Source organism: Amborella trichopoda, chromosome 8 (assembly GCF_054954075.1).
Source record: "Amborella trichopoda isolate Santa Cruz 75 chromosome 8, AtrichopodaSantaCruz75HAP2 v2.0, whole genome shotgun sequence".
NCBI classification, from domain to species: Eukaryota; Viridiplantae; Streptophyta; class Magnoliopsida; order Amborellales; family Amborellaceae; genus Amborella; species Amborella trichopoda.
Window position 1 is genome coordinate 10,574,342 of NC_142343.1, and position 19,226 is coordinate 10,593,567.

A 19,226-nucleotide genomic window follows, 5' to 3' on the forward strand; every position below is an offset into this window, starting at 1 on the left:
TTTCTTGTAAGATAACCACTGTAGGTCTGTACTTAGAAATTAAAAAAAGGACATCTTTTTATCGTTTGAGGTCTCCTAAACCTCTTACATTACAAGATAGAATTAACATCAACAGGACGGGGCAAAAGAAGAACCTGGGCCATCCCTACGCCATCCAAAAAATGCCTCCTCCAATAGCATGACCTCTTCAAGACTTTCACCTAGCACCTCCACACTATCCAAAGAGTCGGAGCTGTCCCCTCTTGGCTCATCCGCAATTATGATGCCCCTCCCTGCTACATTCAAAGGCATTCTTTCGTGTGCCTGCAACCTGGCTGAAAACCTAGTAGGACTTATCACTGTCTTTTCTATCCCTTTAGCTTTATCCCCCTTAGAGCGCAGAGTAATCAGAGAAGAAACCTCAGACAATGGACGCTTGTTCCCAGCCATCTTATCAAGCATCTCTGAATTATCAAAGTCAACAGACCTCTTCTTCTCCCTTCTTTTCTTCTTAATAATCTCTTGAAAACTACTCCAATCAGAATGTTGAAGTCCATCCCAGAATCATTAATCACGAAATAAATCTTGGCCTCTATCGGACTCTCTTCAGCTTGTAAGTGGATAAATTCATCAGTTTTCATAGGAGAAGTTTGTTGTGGCTCGCCATCCCCAAGCACCATGTCCATAACGGACGCAGCAGTAGTAAACTGACGAAGAAGAGGATGGGCTTCCTGGAAGACGTTTAGTGGTGGGGGTTCCTCAACCTCGACCATCGCTAGGTTACCATGAATATCGTTCCCCATATCTTGAGTATCAGCCACTACCCCATCTGCAACTACAATATGGTGAGCGACTCCATCGACCAGCAGAGCATCATCTTCATCCTCCACATGCTAATGGTTCCATCAGCAAATGATCAAAAGTAGGGAGAGGATAGACCATGTCCTATGTGAGGCCATGCGATACCACAATAGGTACATCTTGAGCAATAAGGCTAACAATTCTTTAGAAATTACCGTCGAGCTCTTCTGGAAAGCTAACCGAATCAGCGTCGAAAGAAGCAAGAAGGAGCTCCAACGGTGAACCGCCTCTTCCTTAGCCACCTTAGCAGGTTGAAAATCTCATTTCAACTGGGGAATCCTAAGAAACAATGAAATTAAAGATTGCCTTACAGATATAATGGACACCTCTTTGAGAACTCTCACCACCGCAACCTTCTTCCCCAAACTTTGTGCCACCAACTCATCACTCAAAGATTTGCCGCCATTCAACAAATTACAAGCCACAGGTGAACCCGCATGACCATCACTTGATTGTAGACCCTCCGAATTCTTAGTAACCTCCTCCTTAGAATGCACCAGTCCATCTTTGAAACGGCTCACCGGATTCCAGCGTTTTTTAATTTTAAAATTTTGAAACCTTCCTTTTGTAACGGATTGCCTATTAGGTGCCTAAATGCCTTTTCGTTGCCTGGTCGCCGAAAAATTCCATCCCGCTACAACCTTCCTATTATTAACCTCTTTTTTACGATGGGAAACCATCATCCATTCCCCTGGGGGATCATCAGCAACATAGATAGCCTTTTCCTGATGCAGCAGACCACTTTCTGAAGAAATTTTAATAGCAAAGTTATCATGACCAATAGTCATCCGTACATACTTAGGGAGAGGGATCCCCCATACTTTTCAAATATGCACTCGGATCATACGGAGATTAGGGCCAGAGAGGCTCTTCATATCAATGTCGCAAAACTCCCCGCAGTAATTCGCAATCATACAAATATTTTCAACTGAGCAACCATGAAAATGAATACCAGCTATATGAATCCAAACACTCTCTTTCGGGAAATAAGACCAATGGGAAGAAGGTTTCCACTGGTCCAAAGACATTGACTTCCCACGAATGCAAACAAAACGATTAACCAGAGCAACCATCACATCATTTCAGGATCGAAGCAGGAATACAATCTTATTATCTCCTAATATCTTAACTTTAGGAGCATAAAACATATTCCAACATCTTCTAACCCAGTCACTTAGCCCAAAAATATCAGTAGAAGGAGGGGAAAATGACCCCACTATAGGAAACCGAGCATCCTGAAAGAGGCCACCACCTTGATCAAACTTCATCGTGATCACATTGTCCTTCAAGTCACCCTCATGAACTCCAAGAACATCACCTACTACCCCCCAACATAATCCATCACTACCTCGGAGACCTCTATCTCCCATCTCCATTCCCCTCTCCTTTGAAATCTCCTTTTCTTTTCTTATTTTCTAGATCTATACATCTCTTTGTCAATTACCACTTTTTACTTGCCACAAAAAAAAAAAACATACATTACAACGTTGATCCATCCCTTGCTTGCCCTGTTTTCTCCAAGACGTAATCATACCTTCCAATAAGACTATAAACAAGTGAAATAATAAGTTCGGTGCTAGCCATGGAAATGATCAAAATAAATCCTATAGTTGCATACAAAACTTTAAGCACATCGGCCCTTCACCAAATTTTGAATATTGGCCCACATAAAATTTAAGAGGTGCTTCTGGCTATACATCCTCCGATGAAAGCCCTAAAAGATTACCTTATTTACCTTGCCGAATATCTATGCGAGGATCTTGCTTTGCACTACCAAGATTGTCTATTGCCAAAATCAAATTCCATTTTTTAGCTTCATCTTCCGTTATAACCAAATTTACTTACCCTTTCTTTTACAATTGTAATTTTTAACAATTTGAACAAGTTTCTTTCCCAGACTCCCTTTAGTGCAACTAGAGAAAATTTTGAAACTTTGAGTAGTCCACCTTCCCAGTATAGTTTGAAATTAATGACCTAATATATCTAGAGAAGAAGTAGGAAAAAGCTCTAATGATGGTGATGATATATCTAAAGAAGAAAGTGAAATCAAACTCTTCTTCAATTTTGACCCATGCTTCACATTTTCAAGTGTCCGAACCATCCCATCACATATCCTCGCATAAAGTAAGCCTATTCCAATCATTTTGTCATTGAATTATTCCATTTGGTGTCAAACCGTCTTCAAACTGCTTATATGAATCAAACCATGATTTACATAGGCATATAATATGTGGCGCTCCACTATTAAGAACCAAACTTCAATAATACATGGGATTGCATCTTGCCATCAACACCTCATCTTTAATATAATTGGTATTGTATTTTCAACTTGGTGAGCCTCATTCTTGGCTTCACCCTATTATTTCATTCATGAACTAGATCCCTTTAAGGAATACCATTTTTCTTTCCAAAAATTTTCCTTACATAGCTGGGCTTGCCACAAAACCAATAATTTTTGTCATAACGCCCCTTGACTTCGATCAGAAATAAGCTTTGCTACTTAAGGAATCTTTGATGAACCATCCCATTCATTCAATAGAACTCTTACAACAGGGACATCAATCCTTGAAAACATTGATCTAACTACTAATGCATTCTTTCGGAGTTCATTGGCAGGTGGAGCATTAAAAAATAAATTCACTTTAAGGGATTCTTCCATATTACAATTTAATGTAGTAACAAAATTATCATGAGGCTCTAGTGACGAATAGAATAATGTCACTGCTTTATCTTCCTCATCCATCATTGCCCTTTTACTCTGGAGTACACAAACTATGTTGTTCAAGTTATTCAAGTGTTCTGATACTTCCACTCCTTCACACATCCTCAAATCATACAATTTTTTATTCAAGAAAATCTGATTTGTGAGGGACAATGTTTGGTATAAGCTTTCTAGCTTTAACCATATGTCAGTTGCTGTGACGACTCTAAAATTTGTGAAATTACAACATAATATTAATAGTGTTGATAGATATAAACAATAAATAAATAAATAAAATAAAATAAAATACTTACAACTAGCTGGCCTAGATTACAAGCTTTGATAATGCTGTGCTTTAACAAAATATTTCCAACCAATTGTTATTATTTTTGTTTAAATTGGTGCTAGTCTACTTTTATAGTGTAGACCTTATGGTCTACACTTCCTTTGCACTATGGTTTATTTTAAACCAAATGTTTACCACCTTACGTGGCAACCCAACAAACCACATTCATGTAGTCAAGACACTTTTTTATAAAAGGTGTTAACATTTTAAAAGCTCTCTCTCTCTCATACTATACTCTCTCTCTCCCTCAAAAAGGTATTTTATTTTAGAAAGTCTCTCTCTTATACCTCTCATAACACTCTTGCTTGCACTGCGGCACCTCACACACTCTCTCTCTAGACCTCTCACAATCCCTGTCTTGCCCTGCTTTTTCTCTTTCATAACATTAAGCTTCATGGCCGTCCCGGTTTGGAGTGAAAACCTTGTAAATAGTTGGGTCAAAGAGAATAATGAAGCTAGCCTTTGAATACACTACTCATGGGTTCCATTGGGTTTTAGCCATGAGAACAATTTTTCTTTTCATTTCCAGATTTCAAGAAGATTTGTTATTGGATAGTCAGAGTAGCTTTAAGAGTGAAGGTATAATGGCAAATCTATCATCTTGTCTTCTTCCTGGTTATGCATTGTGCCTAGTCCCTGTAATGTCAAGGGGCCGCAAACTGTTACCTATGGTTTCAGAAACGGAGCAAAGACTCTAAAAATGAAAAAGGTCTCCGCAATTCCTCTTCTGAAAGTGACACATAAGTAAGTGATCTCATTCTCCTAAAAAGTAGTTTGATATTAATACAATTGCATTATTTTCGTCCATCATCTTTATTTATAAGTTTTATGTGTGAGCGATCACAATTTCCTATAAAATAGTTATTTAAAACTGTTGTTTTCATATTTCTGTTTATCATTATGAATTTTGATATTGTAAGTATTATGTGCAAGTGGCCTTACTTTTCTTGAAAAAAAGTTGGTTAAAATTTTGAAATTTTGTGTTATAAGTTTTACATGTTTATGTAACATGATTTGTGATATGTCTGTTTATTGTTAAGGATATTAAACAGTTGAGAATTCTGTATTTACCTATGGATTTTTATGAGAGTTCTTTTATTAATAATAGATTATTTATCCTGTTACATTTCAAAAATGTCTCAACCTTTCTAGAATTATTTCCCAAAATTTTTGATTGGCTACTTACAGATATTTCAATGGAAGTGATTGTTATTAAATTGCTTCAAGTGAATTCATGTTAATATTTTCAATGATACTTCGCATATATAATATTGTTGCTTTCTGATGTTTAAAGAGTTTTAGAGATAATTTGAGTATAAGTGGACCTGCAAGGATCGTTAGGACCTATTCGGTTATGTCGGTAGCGACTATTTGGACTCATCCAGGATACAAGTGAGGTATGATCAAACCTGCAGGGATTGTTAGGACCTATCCGGTTACTCCGGTAGCGACTATTTGGACTCATTCGGGACGCTGGTGAGGTATGTTTGGACCTGTACGGATTATTTAGACCTATCTGATAGGTGCTATTTAGACTCATCCGGTATGCCGGTGAGGTTTGTTTGGACCTGTAGGGATTGTTTGGACCCATCAGGACGCTGCTGGGGTATATAGCTGACCTACTTGGGATGTCAGTACGATATTTTGTGAAATCCTTTGAATTATGCATCTTTGTTAAAATGTTTATACGCATTTCCATTATTTGGATTATGTTTAATTGTGGATTTGTGAAAGTGCAATTGTTATCTATAAATGTTTTTGTTCGAAATTCTTCCTCAGGTTGTTTTTTTATATATACATTCTTCAGAAAATGTTTATATCTTCCAATCATGATTATTTTTAGGACCATGATGATCACTTACTGAGTAGCCAACCTCACCAAACTATGGTAAATATTTTTCAGGGTAATTACAGTCTCATAGTTAAATACACGTCAAGACCAGCTTGTGAAGAAGATGCAGTCATGTCATAACTAAATTCTCCTTTGTAACTTTTGTTTAACTTCACCACTGTAAACTTTTGTTCTATCAACAGATGTATACTTAGCCTTCATGTTAATACCAGTTGTGCGCAAACTTTGTACAAATTTTAATTAATAAAAAAATTTGTTTTGTTACAATATATATTAATAGGAATTTGAATTTTTCTAGTATAAGAATAGTCTGTCACACCTCGGGAATGTTAGAAATCTTGGGGCGTGACAGCGCCGTCCTTTCTCCTAGTATTAAATAGTCTTTCAACTTCTAAATACAAGCAAACAGTGGCAAGTACCATCATGTCAAATTCTTCCCACTCATCATCCTTCATATTATTTAATTTTTGTTGCAGTGTTTTATATATAGATCATGCTATATCAATATATCGTGAACTTTTATTTTTTAAAGTTCAAAATCTTTCCATCCATAAAACTTATTTACTTCAAATTTGAAACTAGTAATTTTCCCAAATTATTGCACACTTCCCTTGAGATCCAATAGCACTTGAAGGGAACCGAAACTTGCTTGTTTGCCCCTTGTGGTGAACACATTATTACAACAAATTCAAAACCTTGGAACCAACTCACCTATTACCAGCAAATTGATTTCGAAAAATCCAAACACCAAGGACTATATTTGGTGCAATAAATTTGGAAAAAAAAAAAAAGAGAACATAAGAAATCCAAAACCACAACAATAATACTAAATTACTATTCAATACTAAATTACAATTCAAGCACCATCAACACACAAATACACATGGTTCACCCTAATCGGTTACATCAACAGAGCATCCAGCAAAGAAACGATTTTATTACTATAAAAGAATTATAAAATTAGGTATATGCACGGCTTACCTCACAGTAGACAGCACTGTCGATTCCCCCTTCCACTACCATAAAAGAACCATTAAACGAACCTCTATTGTTGACTCCATCAACATAGTTCTATCGATAATGGAAAACCCCGATGAAATCACCAAAAAATAGGGCACTATAATAGTTAGGATTTTGCCCAAAACCCCAAACCCGAAAATCTACAAGAGCTTTCCCTCATCAGATCCTCTCTCTCTCTCTCTCTCTCTCAAATGGCTTATAAAGCCCACAACATGAGTGGTTTTGTATCACTAACCCAGCAAAAGTGCAGTTCTAATATTGGAAAACTCTCATATTGGTCATCCACAATAATTGCGGATCTAAGAAAAAAAAATAGATTTCAAACCCACAAAACATGACATGTAACAAATTATTTGGATTGTTTATTTTAAAATATATATTAATCCATCAGATCTGCATCATTTTTGGAACTTCAAGCATCATAATTTATGACATAATCGCATTTTCAAGCTCTCACAATGGTTCTTAATGCCAAAACTGCATTTTCTAGTGGGGCTGAAGTTCAACTTTACATTGTAAAATTCGCAATCTTACTCCAACCGCACCAAATAGTAAAATCAAGACCCATTCATTTATACAAAATTTATAAAACCCAAGTGGGAAACATGCAAACAACTATTAGAATGTCATGTCAATCTTAGCCATCCAAACCAACAAATGATCAAAGAATAGGAATAAAAAGCCGACTTATTTCTACAGCAACAATCACATTGTATAATTAGAGATGAAAGCGCGAGCCATTGATGATCCAACAAGCAACTTTGAAGCCAGACAAGAGTGTAGATGCAGCCAAGAAGACGGCTCCTCCAAAACCAAGAGATATGGAGACAGCAGATTGTATACAAAAGGCGTTAACTTCATTGCACGAGTGTTCTTGGCCAACCCATGCACTTCCTGATCTAAGAGCTTGTGCCATGACAGTACCAGCAGAATTTGCACAGAAGAGTAGGTATGCAAATGCCTGTCTCAAGAAACCAATTTGGATTTCATCACACTAGAAAGAGAGAGATAGAGTCTCAACAAACCAATTTGGATTTCATCATACGTGATAGAGAGAGTCCCAAAAAAAAAAAAAACATTGGCTCTATATGAAGGGTGTGGTTTCTATATAAGATTGCAACCTTAAACAATCCAATTAAGGAGTACCTCCAAATTTTATCATAATTTGTAATTTTGGTGTAAAAAATTCTTACGATTATATTAAAATTTATTTTCATATTTAATGATAAAATTTTAAACTTAAAAAATAGTTAAAATAAAGTAGATCTATACACATCTTGAAAATGGTCAGTCTAGATAATCTATTGCAATATTTATGGGACTCAATTTTTTTTTTTTGAGGTTGAGATGATCAATTAGAGGGTTTTTCAACATTAAAAACGACATTTTCCAATGGACTTTTGAGGTGCATATTTAATTCTACATTGTAAGGTTGAAACCTTATATAACTTGTTCCCTATATGAAAGAGATGCAAATACTTAAATTTTTCGGGCCAGGCCCAGGCACCGGGGCCATTGCCACCCTTAATCAAAAGAGATGCAAACACGAAAGCTAATAATTAAGCCAGTACAATGGTTCCATTAGTAACATTGTAAAGCTAGAGATGAGGATTTTGCCCCACAAAAGTGAAGGGGAGAGAGACTAAAAAGTAGAAAGAGAGACTAAAAAGCAGAAAAAGAGAGGGGGAAAGACATATGGAGGACAGGAAATGCGTGAAGGTGTTTAAAGTTTTGACAAGGAAAAAAAAAAAAGGGGGATGATGCCTTGATATTTGAAGTTTAATTGACGTGGTGGACCATGGGGAAATTGACCCTCACAAATTCAAAGAGGAAAGAATATCATATTAAAAAAAGAAATGTGAAGAAACCGAGGTAAGAGGCATGGTTAAAAGGGGCTATAAATGTGTGATGTCTTAACTTTTAACCAGAGTAAGGAGAAGAAGTTGTAAAGAGGGTCGACGGAATTGACCCTTTTCATTAATCTCCCAAATTTTGATATTTTTATCAACCAAAAAGTTATTTTCAATTTAAATATTTAAAAGAAAAATATAAATAAAGATAAGCAGTGGCCCCACAAAGGACTCGAAGAAATCCAAATAAGACTTCGCTAGTCTTCGACCAAGACCAACTATTCTATAAAATATAATGTCCAAAAATATATTAAGCATACAGCCATCTAATTTTGATCAAGAAAGCCATTCACTGTTTGATTTTAGGTCCGACATCTCAAAGTATTTTATTTTTAATTTTTTTTATATAAATTGTATGAATATGAAATTTGGTACATGTCATCTTCTCATTGAAGCACACCTATAAAAAATATTAAAAATAATTTTTTAATAAAATATAATAACCAAAATACCCCTTGAAACTTTCAGGGGTATTTTAATCATTTTATTTATTGGAAATATTTTTTAATATTTTTTGCTAGTGCGAATTTCATAAAGGTTTGGACATACAAAATTTGGTGTCTAAATAGTTGACAAAAAAAAAATTTAAAATAAAATAGTGTAGAAACGTGACATTGTGATTGGGGCAATCTTAGCCCTCCATTCAAAATGGACGGTTGGATAAGAGGAAGTATATAAGTTTTATGTTGTAGAATAAGCATAGAAAGCTTGCCCATTGCATATATCTTGACAAATGGATAGGGTCATAAGTGTGTCCGCCCACAATTCATACGTGGAAACATTCCACAATCAAGGTAAGAATGTTAGGGATGGATTTTAGCTGGGACTACTTTAAAATTTTGTAAATAAAAATGTATATTCAGTTGTTTTTCACTTAAAAAAAAAAAAAAACCCTTTACATGTGGTGTCACGTTCATGTATAAGTGATTATTATTTCTATTGATTCGATCTAAATGGGGAAGGCTAGGATAGCTCAATCATAATTTCAGGTAAAATATTATTTTATTTTATTTTTTATAAAAAACATCTTAATATGAAATTTGGGAGTGGCCACTTAATGATCTCAACAAAAAATATTACAAATATCTTATAAAATAATAATAACTAAAATATTTTCAAAGGCATTTTGGTCAAATATTTTATAAAATTATATCTTCCCATTTTTATCAAATTGAAATTCAAAATGATTTGTAAAAAACAAAAAATTTAAAAATAAAACAATCCTATCAAGATTTGAAGCTCAGAAGCCAGTTTGTAACCTCATAACTAAAGCTATCCTAACCATCCATTCAGGTCGGACGACTTGAAATAATTGCTATATATAACCATCCATTCAGATCGACTTGAAATAATTGCTATATATAGTATATAGAGTGGCATCGCATGTAGACAGGTTGGTAAAGACACATAAAGAGTCATGTAGACAGGTTTCCCTTTAAAAGATATACTTGATGGAGTAAGGTTAAGACACATAAAGTGAAGACAGATAGATGTGGAATTTATCCCAATAAAATTTGCTCAGAAACATAAAACTTCGAATGGCCTCTCGCTAAAAGAAAATTAAATTGAGAACCTTATACAATACTAGAGAATCTCGTATTGTCTGATTGGATTAGTACAAAGTCGCAATTGGATGGCTTGAGAGTCCGTCACAAATTTCGAGAAATTTTTTTTTAACTTTGAGTCTAATAAATGATACACGTACAACCACTTAATTTCAAATCTAAAGATCAAAAAGATTGTGACCTAATTGTACTAAACCTAAATTGATCTCTTTTGCATGATGCTCCTATTGATATTCAGTAACCTAAATTGGTCTCTTTTGCATGATGCTCCTATTGATATTCAGTAACCTAAATTGGTCTCTTTTGCATGATGCTCCTATTGATATTCAGTAACCTAAATTGGTCTCTTTTGCATGATGCTCCTATTGATATTCAGTCTTAAAATTTGTTAAATTGGGAAGTCCATAAGTCAGGAAGGTAAATTTTAAGAGAAAAGAGATATCATTATGGAGAAGTAAAAGGAAGTAAAAGAGAAAAAAAAAAAGAGAAATTTTTAAAAGAGGAGACGTAGGAGGGATAGAGATTTAAGGGGAAGGGAGTACCTGATCATGACTGAAGTCGAACCAGACTTGAATGGTCTCCGGTAGTATGGTGGTTCCTTTAAGGATCTCCCAAATGGTGGCCCCCATTTGAACCAATGAATATAGGCAAATTATCGCATTTCCGGCCACCACATACCTTAAAAATAGTCCCCAAAAACATAAGAAGGTTCTTGGCATGTGAGTAAAACATGAGCACAATGTCTTTTTTCCATGTTTGCCAGTACTAATCTTTAAGTAAGCAAGAAAGAGGATTTTTTATATAAATTTAAATATAAAAATAGGAAAATTTATTGAAATACCCTAACTTTTAACAAAAATGTATATTATTTATTTTTTATGGTTACAATCATCTTAGATTTGAAATCGGGTGGTTGAAGATGTGCCATTGTTTAGGAACAACATCCAAAACAAAATTTCTTGAATGTTGTGATACATTTTTATCTGCTGGATTTCACATCTAACGGCTAAAAGTAGTTGTGACCGTTTTGTACAAAAAATAAATGTGCTCATAGCATACAATCTCTTTTATCTATATGCAACTATTTGAACTCAAGATCATGCAAGATTTTATGGATATTTGGAAATTAAATCAAAAGATATAGGTAAGATGTTAAATTGTTCTTCTCTCATAGGTAATTTGATAAATTTCCCTAAAAAACAAGGTTTAAGAAAGATGGACTAGTGACCCAAACCACCCATCCAAAAAACCGATCCAGACCGACAAATCAATGCTTTGGATTGGCAATCGGGCCGGGTGAACTAGCCAATACAAAATTATTCTGAACAAAAAAATTAAAAAATAAAAGATGGGAACAGTTCTGGCCGGTTCTCAATTCCCAATCCGGATCGGCCGCTTCCGATCCAAATCCCTGGCTTTTCTTAACATTGCTAAAAATATATAGTTTGAAAAAGGAATAAATGGTTGATGATGGGATATTTAATAGCAAGATAAGTATGATTATCTTCCATATGATCGTCAAAAGTTTATGGTCATAAGTTTAATCATTGAGTAATCCAGGATAAGACTTGATAATCCATGGATAGAACTTGAATAGATGGGAGAGAGAGTGGACCCCCTAAAAAAGATGACATGACCAAGGTGATCAATATGTGGCATCACCACCGTTCATTGATTTCTTGGATGGGCAAGTGCTTATAACTGGGGTTTTAAAAAATAGGAATCCAGCTCTAAATCACCATGGGACCGATTACGATCCGACACATGTAAGAATAAGATAGAAAACTGCAAAAACATTTAGAAATCTATGGAGCTAAGAATTCCTACTAGGTTCCTCAAAGCGCTCACACCCAACCCATATACCCCTTCCCAATTAATTCCACTATTTTTATAAGAGAAATTTATCAAAGGGTGAGGTTTGTATAACGTGTCAACCTTATACTATTGAAATAAGGTGCTCCTCAAAACTATCCTGAAAATGCAACTTCGGCGTTGCAAAGCCTTGTGACGGTATGAAAGCTTATTTCGACCTTATGAAATTTAAAGTTTTAGAAGTGGTGACGATCAAGCAGATCTATGAACACTTGAAAATCTTGAAAATTGATTGGTCGAGATAATGTGTTAAAAGATGAATTATTTTTAGAACTAAAAATACTTTCTTTTTCTTTTCCTTTTTATATCTATGAATCTCGATGTTGAGATGATCAATTTGAGAGGTTTACAGCATAGGAAAAATGTGTTCGGTAGAGTTTTGGGGTGCACTTTACCTGACACCTTATATAAACTTTTTTTCTTTATAAAAATACACACAACATTTGAACATTTTACCTTTGGTGCATTCTGATAAATTTCAAAATCCATTTTACTGCGCCCTTTTGATGGACTACTTCAGATTTGATCAAAAGAGTGATGGTAAATTTCAAATTAGAAAAAAAAAAGAATGGGTAAGATATTACATTAGTTTTATTCTTATTATAAAAAAAAAGATATTAAATAGTTCAACTTCCAATTGTTTTCAATAACCCTCCTTGTACCCACGTAGTCCGTATGGATCATAGTATACCGATGTACACCAAGGTATGGCGTGATTTGAGGGTGGACGGATCGCTGCAAAAAATAGAAGAAAATAAAGAAGCAAAATGACACAATTGTTGGGTCCATCACCAAAAACGTGTGGCATTAAATTTCGTCATTCAGGTAGACTTGGGGTCTTGATCATTTCGACACTGTACACACCCTTGGCACCACGAAAAAACGACATCTATTCACAACTGTGACCAAAACTTCGAAAGGCAAAGGATATTATACTCCCGTCCGCAGGAGTAGAATGTATATTTACTCTCTCGGGTAAAACCCCAGGACTCTAAATTTTGAGACACCTCAATAAAAAAACATTTCACAATTCTAATCTCTATGCACTTAAAAAATGTAATGTCACAAGAGGGAGAGTATTTTCCCAAAAAAATAAATTTAAAACGACTTCTTTGGGTTGGTAATTTGAAATGAACATTCTTCAAAAATTTTAATTTTAGGAAGAGAGACTGGCACCTGAAAAATTGAGTTCAAAAGTACATTTTTTTTTTTTGAAAAGACAGAGACTGGCGCTTGAAGTAACTGAGGAATGAATTTGTGCTAATAATGGAGACTAGAAAAGCTAGGTTCATCCGCCCGATTTCAACATCTGTGATTGAAAACCGGATCTGCTCGATTGAACCACTATAGACATTAGGAGTGGAAACGGGTCGGCCCAAACACGGACCTGAAGTCACAAAACCTGAATCCGAACTCAAAAATATAATGTGGGACCTAGACCCGACGGGTCCAATTGTTTAGCCCAAACCCAAGTCTACCCTTCGGGTCAAACCCAAACCTAAGTCAAGTCTACCCTTCGGATCCCCGGTCGGGTCTAAGTCAAGTCCATTGACTCAGTCCATTGCCACCCCACTCCCGGGCCCGATCAAAGGCTCAAAGCCATTGCCTTTTGGTACGAAATGACAAAAGCAAAGCGTACTAGAGCAGATATTACAATTGTGCCCCCCCCCCCAATAAAGGGCACAAGTATAACCCACCCGTCTCTCTCAAATAGTGAAATTTTTGAGGTTTTTCATTATAGAAAACAGTTGAAAAAGCAATTTTCAATCCAGACGCAACAAATATTACTTCTTAAAAATAATAAAAAAATAACGTTAAATAAAATAAAAAAGAGTGTGAATCAATGCTTTCATATTTACCTCACAGCCTTTTTCGGATTGGTCAGAAAGCTTAGGACACTTCCGACAAAGATTTTACAATTTTTTTTAAAATTAATGTAAATATATGTTTACATATAAAATATATTAAAAAAATTAAAAAAAATATTGTGCTTCGTTTCACTTCGGGAATCCAATAAGATCTTTGTGAATAATTTAAGTTCCAGTCTTGTAACGATAATCCAAAAAAAGAGGAAAAAGCAAGACAAATAAAGGAAAAGGAAAGGGGTTTAAGAAGTTACCTGAAAGCGTCATAATTCGTCCAGCTAACCCATTCTCCGGCAGCGTCTCCGTTGGGGATGTGACTGTTCATCGCCATGAAAACGGTTGAAGCGAGAGAGAAGCAAAACGTCACTAAACGGAATATCAGAATCAGCGAATTAAACCTCCTTAATTTTTGAACGGAAACCGTCGACTGAAAGTTAGTAGGGAAGCCTCTGTTTCTAGGGTTAGGGCTCATGGTCCCCTCCCCGTTTCTCATAAACTCCGGCGACCTCATCGGCCGCAATTTGGAGAGATTCGCAGGAAAATCATCGATTTCTGGAGTGTAGAGGGCACGAAAGTGGTAAACAGACAGTGAGAGAGAGAGAGAGAGAGAGATGGGGAGGGCTCTAAAGGGGCATGGGGTTTAGGGATCACGGGTGATTATTTGGGGGATTTACTACGAATTGCAGGAAAGGGGATGAGAAAGAAAGGACACTTTCACCAACATGGAAAGGAAGTACGCGAGGTCCTAGAGAGAGAATCAGGGCTTCTCTTCTCTCTCTCTCTTTCTCTCTACATCACGAGAAAGTGAATCAATGGGATTTCACATTCTCTCTCTATCCCCGTTTCTTCACCCACGAAAAGCAAACAAACCAGTGAGGTTTCAGAAAGGTCTCTCTCCACGAAAAGCAAAGATGACAGAGAACCTCCAACTCCGCCTCTCTCTCTCTCTCTCTCTCTCTCTCTCTCTACACTAAAAGCAACACAGTGGAGGATTTCACACTCTTAATACCACCATTTTCCTTTCCCTCTTTCTGTCTCTACTTCTCCACCCAATTTTTTCCTTCTATTTTCTCTCTCCTCTTCCTGGTTTGGGTTTTATGTTTCCCTCCGATCGCCATTATTATTACCTTCTCTTGCTTTTATTTGAGTCCGGGATTTTTGAAAATGATAAATGTACTAAATGACGCGAATACCACTACACCTCCACTTAATAACAGATGTATCCTTCGTTTTGACCGGCTCCCATTTTTTCCTAAAAAGATATATGCGTGTCTTTTTTTTCTTTGAGAGAATATCATTTCTTTTTCTATAAAAAAAAAAAAAAACTTCTGCTTCGGAAAAGGATCTTTTTCCAGCCCCTTTGAAATATTTTTACTGTATTCGGGTTTGTCCTCATGATGACTTGTAATGTCAGTTATATCCTTAATTTCTCCTCCTGGACTATCATAACATGAGATAATAATAATGAAAAAAGTCTATATAAGGTTGCAACTTTAAAATGTAGAATTACATATGCATCTCAAAAATCCATCGAAAAAGGTTATTTTAATGTTGAAAAACCTCTATTTGATCATCTCAACATCGAGTTGTATGAATATGAAAAAAAAAAAAGATTTTGGGTTCCAAAAATAGTGCATCTTGCAATACATTATCTAGACCATCTATTTTTTAGATTTTCATATGTTTATAGATCTACTTGGTTTTAACCAATTTTAGAGTTTAAAATTTTATAATTAGACATGAAAAAAGATTTTGAGATACTCCAAAGAGTTATTTGACCAAAATGACATGTTATAGTAAACTTTGGAGGCACGCCTCGATTGGATTGTTTAAGGTTGGAACCTTATAGAAACCGCACCAAATAATAATTGGAAAAAATTTAGCCGAGGCTCTAAACAGTCAAATTAGAGCTCACCTCAAAAATTTCACTAGAAGAGGTTGTTTTGAAGCTTAAATATCCGCAAATTGATCATCTCGACATCCAGATACATGGGCATGAGAAAAAAAATGGATTTCAAATTTTGGAAATACTGCATCTTGTAACGTGTTTTTTTACCGTTAGTTTTTCAAATTTTCATAGATCAACTCCATCTGCACTATTTTTAAAGCTTTAAATTTTATAATTAAAAATAAAGATATATTTAAGGTTATCACAAAGATTTTGAATATTGAAACCACATTTCTCGACACCATTTGAAGCTACACTTTACTTTGAATGTTTAGAGCCTCGGCTATATACAAATGCACATGCGGAGATCATATTTAGCAAAGGGAATAGTTTTTATAAGGTCGCAACCTTAAACTGTAGAAAAAAGGCACACCTCAAAAATTCATATAGAAAAAAGGATGATTGAAAACCTTTTAATTGATCATCTCGATCTTGAGATGTATGAATGTAACAAAAAAAAAAAAAAACAAAGTGATTGTAAAGCACCAAAAATGGTACATCTTGTAGTACTATCTAAACTGTCCAGTCTCAAAATTTTAATGTATTTATAGATTTGCTCGATGTATACTATTTTTTGAGTTTTAAGTTTCATGAGTAGATGTAAAGTAGTTTTTTAGGTCATCATTAAAATTTCCAACACCAAAATTACTTCTTTTGATGAGCTTTAGCGGTGCAATTTAATTGGATTATTTAAAGTTGACACCTTATACAAACCATACCATTTAGCATAAACATGTAATGGCGATACATTTGTAAACCAAAATGGTGTTTTGTCTGGATCTAAAGAGTGCAGCCCAAAAAAAAAAGGAGTCAAAGCAACACCAATGGTTGATTGAGAAAACGTGAGTTTCTCAAATTGAGCATAAGACGACGATTCCAATACTCCAATGTAGGAAAAGCACAATACGAGAACGGAACCTGGGCCTAGTAATTCGGACCGAGGAACCCGACCCTAATCGGGAAGATGGCCAAAAAAATGTTTAAAAATATATAAAAAATTAAATAATTATTTAAAATATGAAAAATATGTTTAGATTGAAATTAAACAAATCCAATCTACATGAGGTTAAAACAGTAGTGAAAAAATTAACTTTGAAAAATCAATCGATGATTAGGGGTATTTTAAAAATAATAAAAAAGAAAAAATATATAAAAATAAATATTCATGGCTGAAACACTTTCCAAACTTTGCCAAGATGATAGAAAATATAAAAAATATATATTACAAGTAAATTTCTTATTTGTTTGGAATTTATGTTATTTTTTTGAATTTTATTTTAAGATCCTAAGCTTGATCACCAAATTCAGGATATAACCGAACTAACTAGGCTAACGGCTAGGTAGACCAAAAGAACCAGCAAGGTTGAAGAAAATCCTATGAGGGAAGTAGCAAAAAATGCACGAGCAGGAGGCCTACTTTGGCAGGTCAGGTAGGGGGTCCAACTCCTGGAAGTTAAACCTCTAAATCGGCTAAAAACGCGCTCACCCAGTGTGCAAGTCCGGATAACTCACCTGGGTCCAATTCGACTGCTTTTCCTACACTGGATGAGTCTATATGTACCTTTTCATGTGGAATATAAGGATGGCCTTCAAAGCTAACCAAATAAACCTACGTATACAAACAGATGATCCAAACATGGTATTTGCATAACTTGAGTATCATTAAAAGCTATCCAAATAATCTCGTTTCAATAACTAAGTTTTAACATAATCAAAGTTTGACATAATAAGATTATGACTCTAAACCTTAATTTATTTACTTAAGAAATCAAATGACCCATTAACTATTAATACATACTAATGCCCGGGTAATGAGTCGCAACGAATTTGCCGAAAATAACCCAAAAAGGCTTAAAGTAATGAACAAAAGCTTCAAGTGAAATTCTTTAAAATTAATAAAAAATATTAATATCTTAAAAATATAGCTTTTTAGTTTTTGAAATTTACCCCTTTTAAATTGTATTAATAAAAATCACTATTTTTTAAAAGAAACAAGTTTTGTAAGAGTTTTGGTCGTTACGGTAGAAACCTCATTTTTTAATCATTTGAAAATTATTGGGAGAAATTCAGCAATTTTCTAGTAAAATTAAGGGAGTTTATCAAATTCATGTTCCCAACTATGAACCTTAATCCTTCTCTATATGTCTACACTATCAAACACATATCGCAAGAATAAAAAAAAGAGCTCATATCTAAAGAGGAATGTAGGGCAGGCGAACTAAAACATTCGGTAGTTGAGAAATATGGCAAGGTACACGTCTAAATAGAAAGAGACACTAGATTAGTTATTTCACTAAATGTTTTTCTATATTTCCAAAATTCTTCCAACCGCTGACACGTTTAATTAACACCTTCAAAAATCTTTCTTAAGGCTCACACCCTCAATTAATTCCTTCAAAATGTAACTCCCCAGTCTATTGAAAAAATGGGTAGGGCTTATCTTCCCCACTGAATTACCCAAAAAAAAAACTCATGATAGATATTATGGTTCCCTCTCCTTCCTAGAATATTGATTTCTATGTCATTAAAAAATGTGAGGTGTAGTCCTATCCTTTCACTTTCTTTCTTTCTTTCTTCTTTTGTTCTTTACCTTCAAAATGTAACACTCCCCAATCTATTGAAAAAATGGGTAGGGCCCGTCTTCCCCACTGAATTACCCAAAAAAAAAAGAAGTCATGATGGATATTACGGTTCCCTCTCCTTCCTAGAATATTGATTTTTATGTCATTAAAAAACATGAGGTGAAGTTGTCACGCGCCAAGAATTTACAATACTGATATTCCTGAGATGTGACAGTTAAAACATATATACATCTCTTGATAAGACAAATTTACAGTGGCAAATTCTTACAAAGTAACAAAAGAAAGTTTAAACACAACTACAGTATCTTCCAAAGTTGATCCTAACGAGCACTCAAAATGAAACCGCAATTATCCTGAAAAAAATGTTTACCATAATTTGATGAGTTTGGCTACTCAGTAAGTGATCATCATAATCTTAAAAATAATCATGATTGAATGATATCAATATTTTCAGAAAAAGATCTATTAACAGAAATGCATTAACATTTTCACTTTAAAAAATGCATAATTAACTATAATCCGAATAATTGAAATGCATATAAAATTTTAATAGCAGTGCATAATTCAAAGGATTTCACAAATTACCCTACCAGCGTCTCAAGTAAGTCACCTATATACCCCATCAGCGTTCTGATGGGTCCACTTAATCCCTATCGGGACCCAAGATAGGTCCACTTAATCCCTGCAGGTCCACTTATACCTCACCGATGTACCGGATGAGTCCA

General features: G+C 34.9%; 1 protein-coding gene across 1 annotated transcript; it reads right to left on the minus strand.

The window, feature by feature from the left end:
• Positions 1 to 7,308: 7,308 nt before the first annotated feature.
• On the minus strand, positions 7,309 to 15,088 carry LOC18436046 (CASP-like protein 4C1). Its single transcript, XM_006846073.3, has 3 exons — positions 14,226 to 15,088; positions 10,777 to 10,912; positions 7,309 to 7,720 (listed from the first exon to the last, which is right to left on the minus strand). The coding sequence occupies exons 1-3, from the start codon at positions 14,480 to 14,482 to the stop codon at positions 7,478 to 7,480; spliced, it is 636 nt and encodes a 211-aa protein (XP_006846136.1). The 5' UTR covers positions 14,483 to 15,088; the 3' UTR covers positions 7,309 to 7,477.
• Between the last annotated feature and the right edge of the window lie 4,138 nt (positions 15,089 to 19,226).

What these genes read in the sequence shown, in the direction of transcription:
- LOC18436046 (XM_006846073.3), bottom strand. Translation starts at nt 14,482, where the DNA reads ATGAGGTCGCCGGAGTTTATGAGAAACGGGGAGGGGACCATGAGCCCT. An exon ending in ACGAATTATGACGCTTTCAG is followed by an intron (nt 10,913 to 14,225) that starts GTAACTTCTTAA and finishes ACTATTTTTAAG; the next exon opens with GTATGTGGTGGCCGGAAATG. An exon ending in TCGACTTCAGTCATGATCAG is followed by an intron (nt 7,721 to 10,776) that starts GTACTCCCTTCC and finishes TTCTTGAGACAG; the next exon opens with GCATTTGCATACCTACTCTT.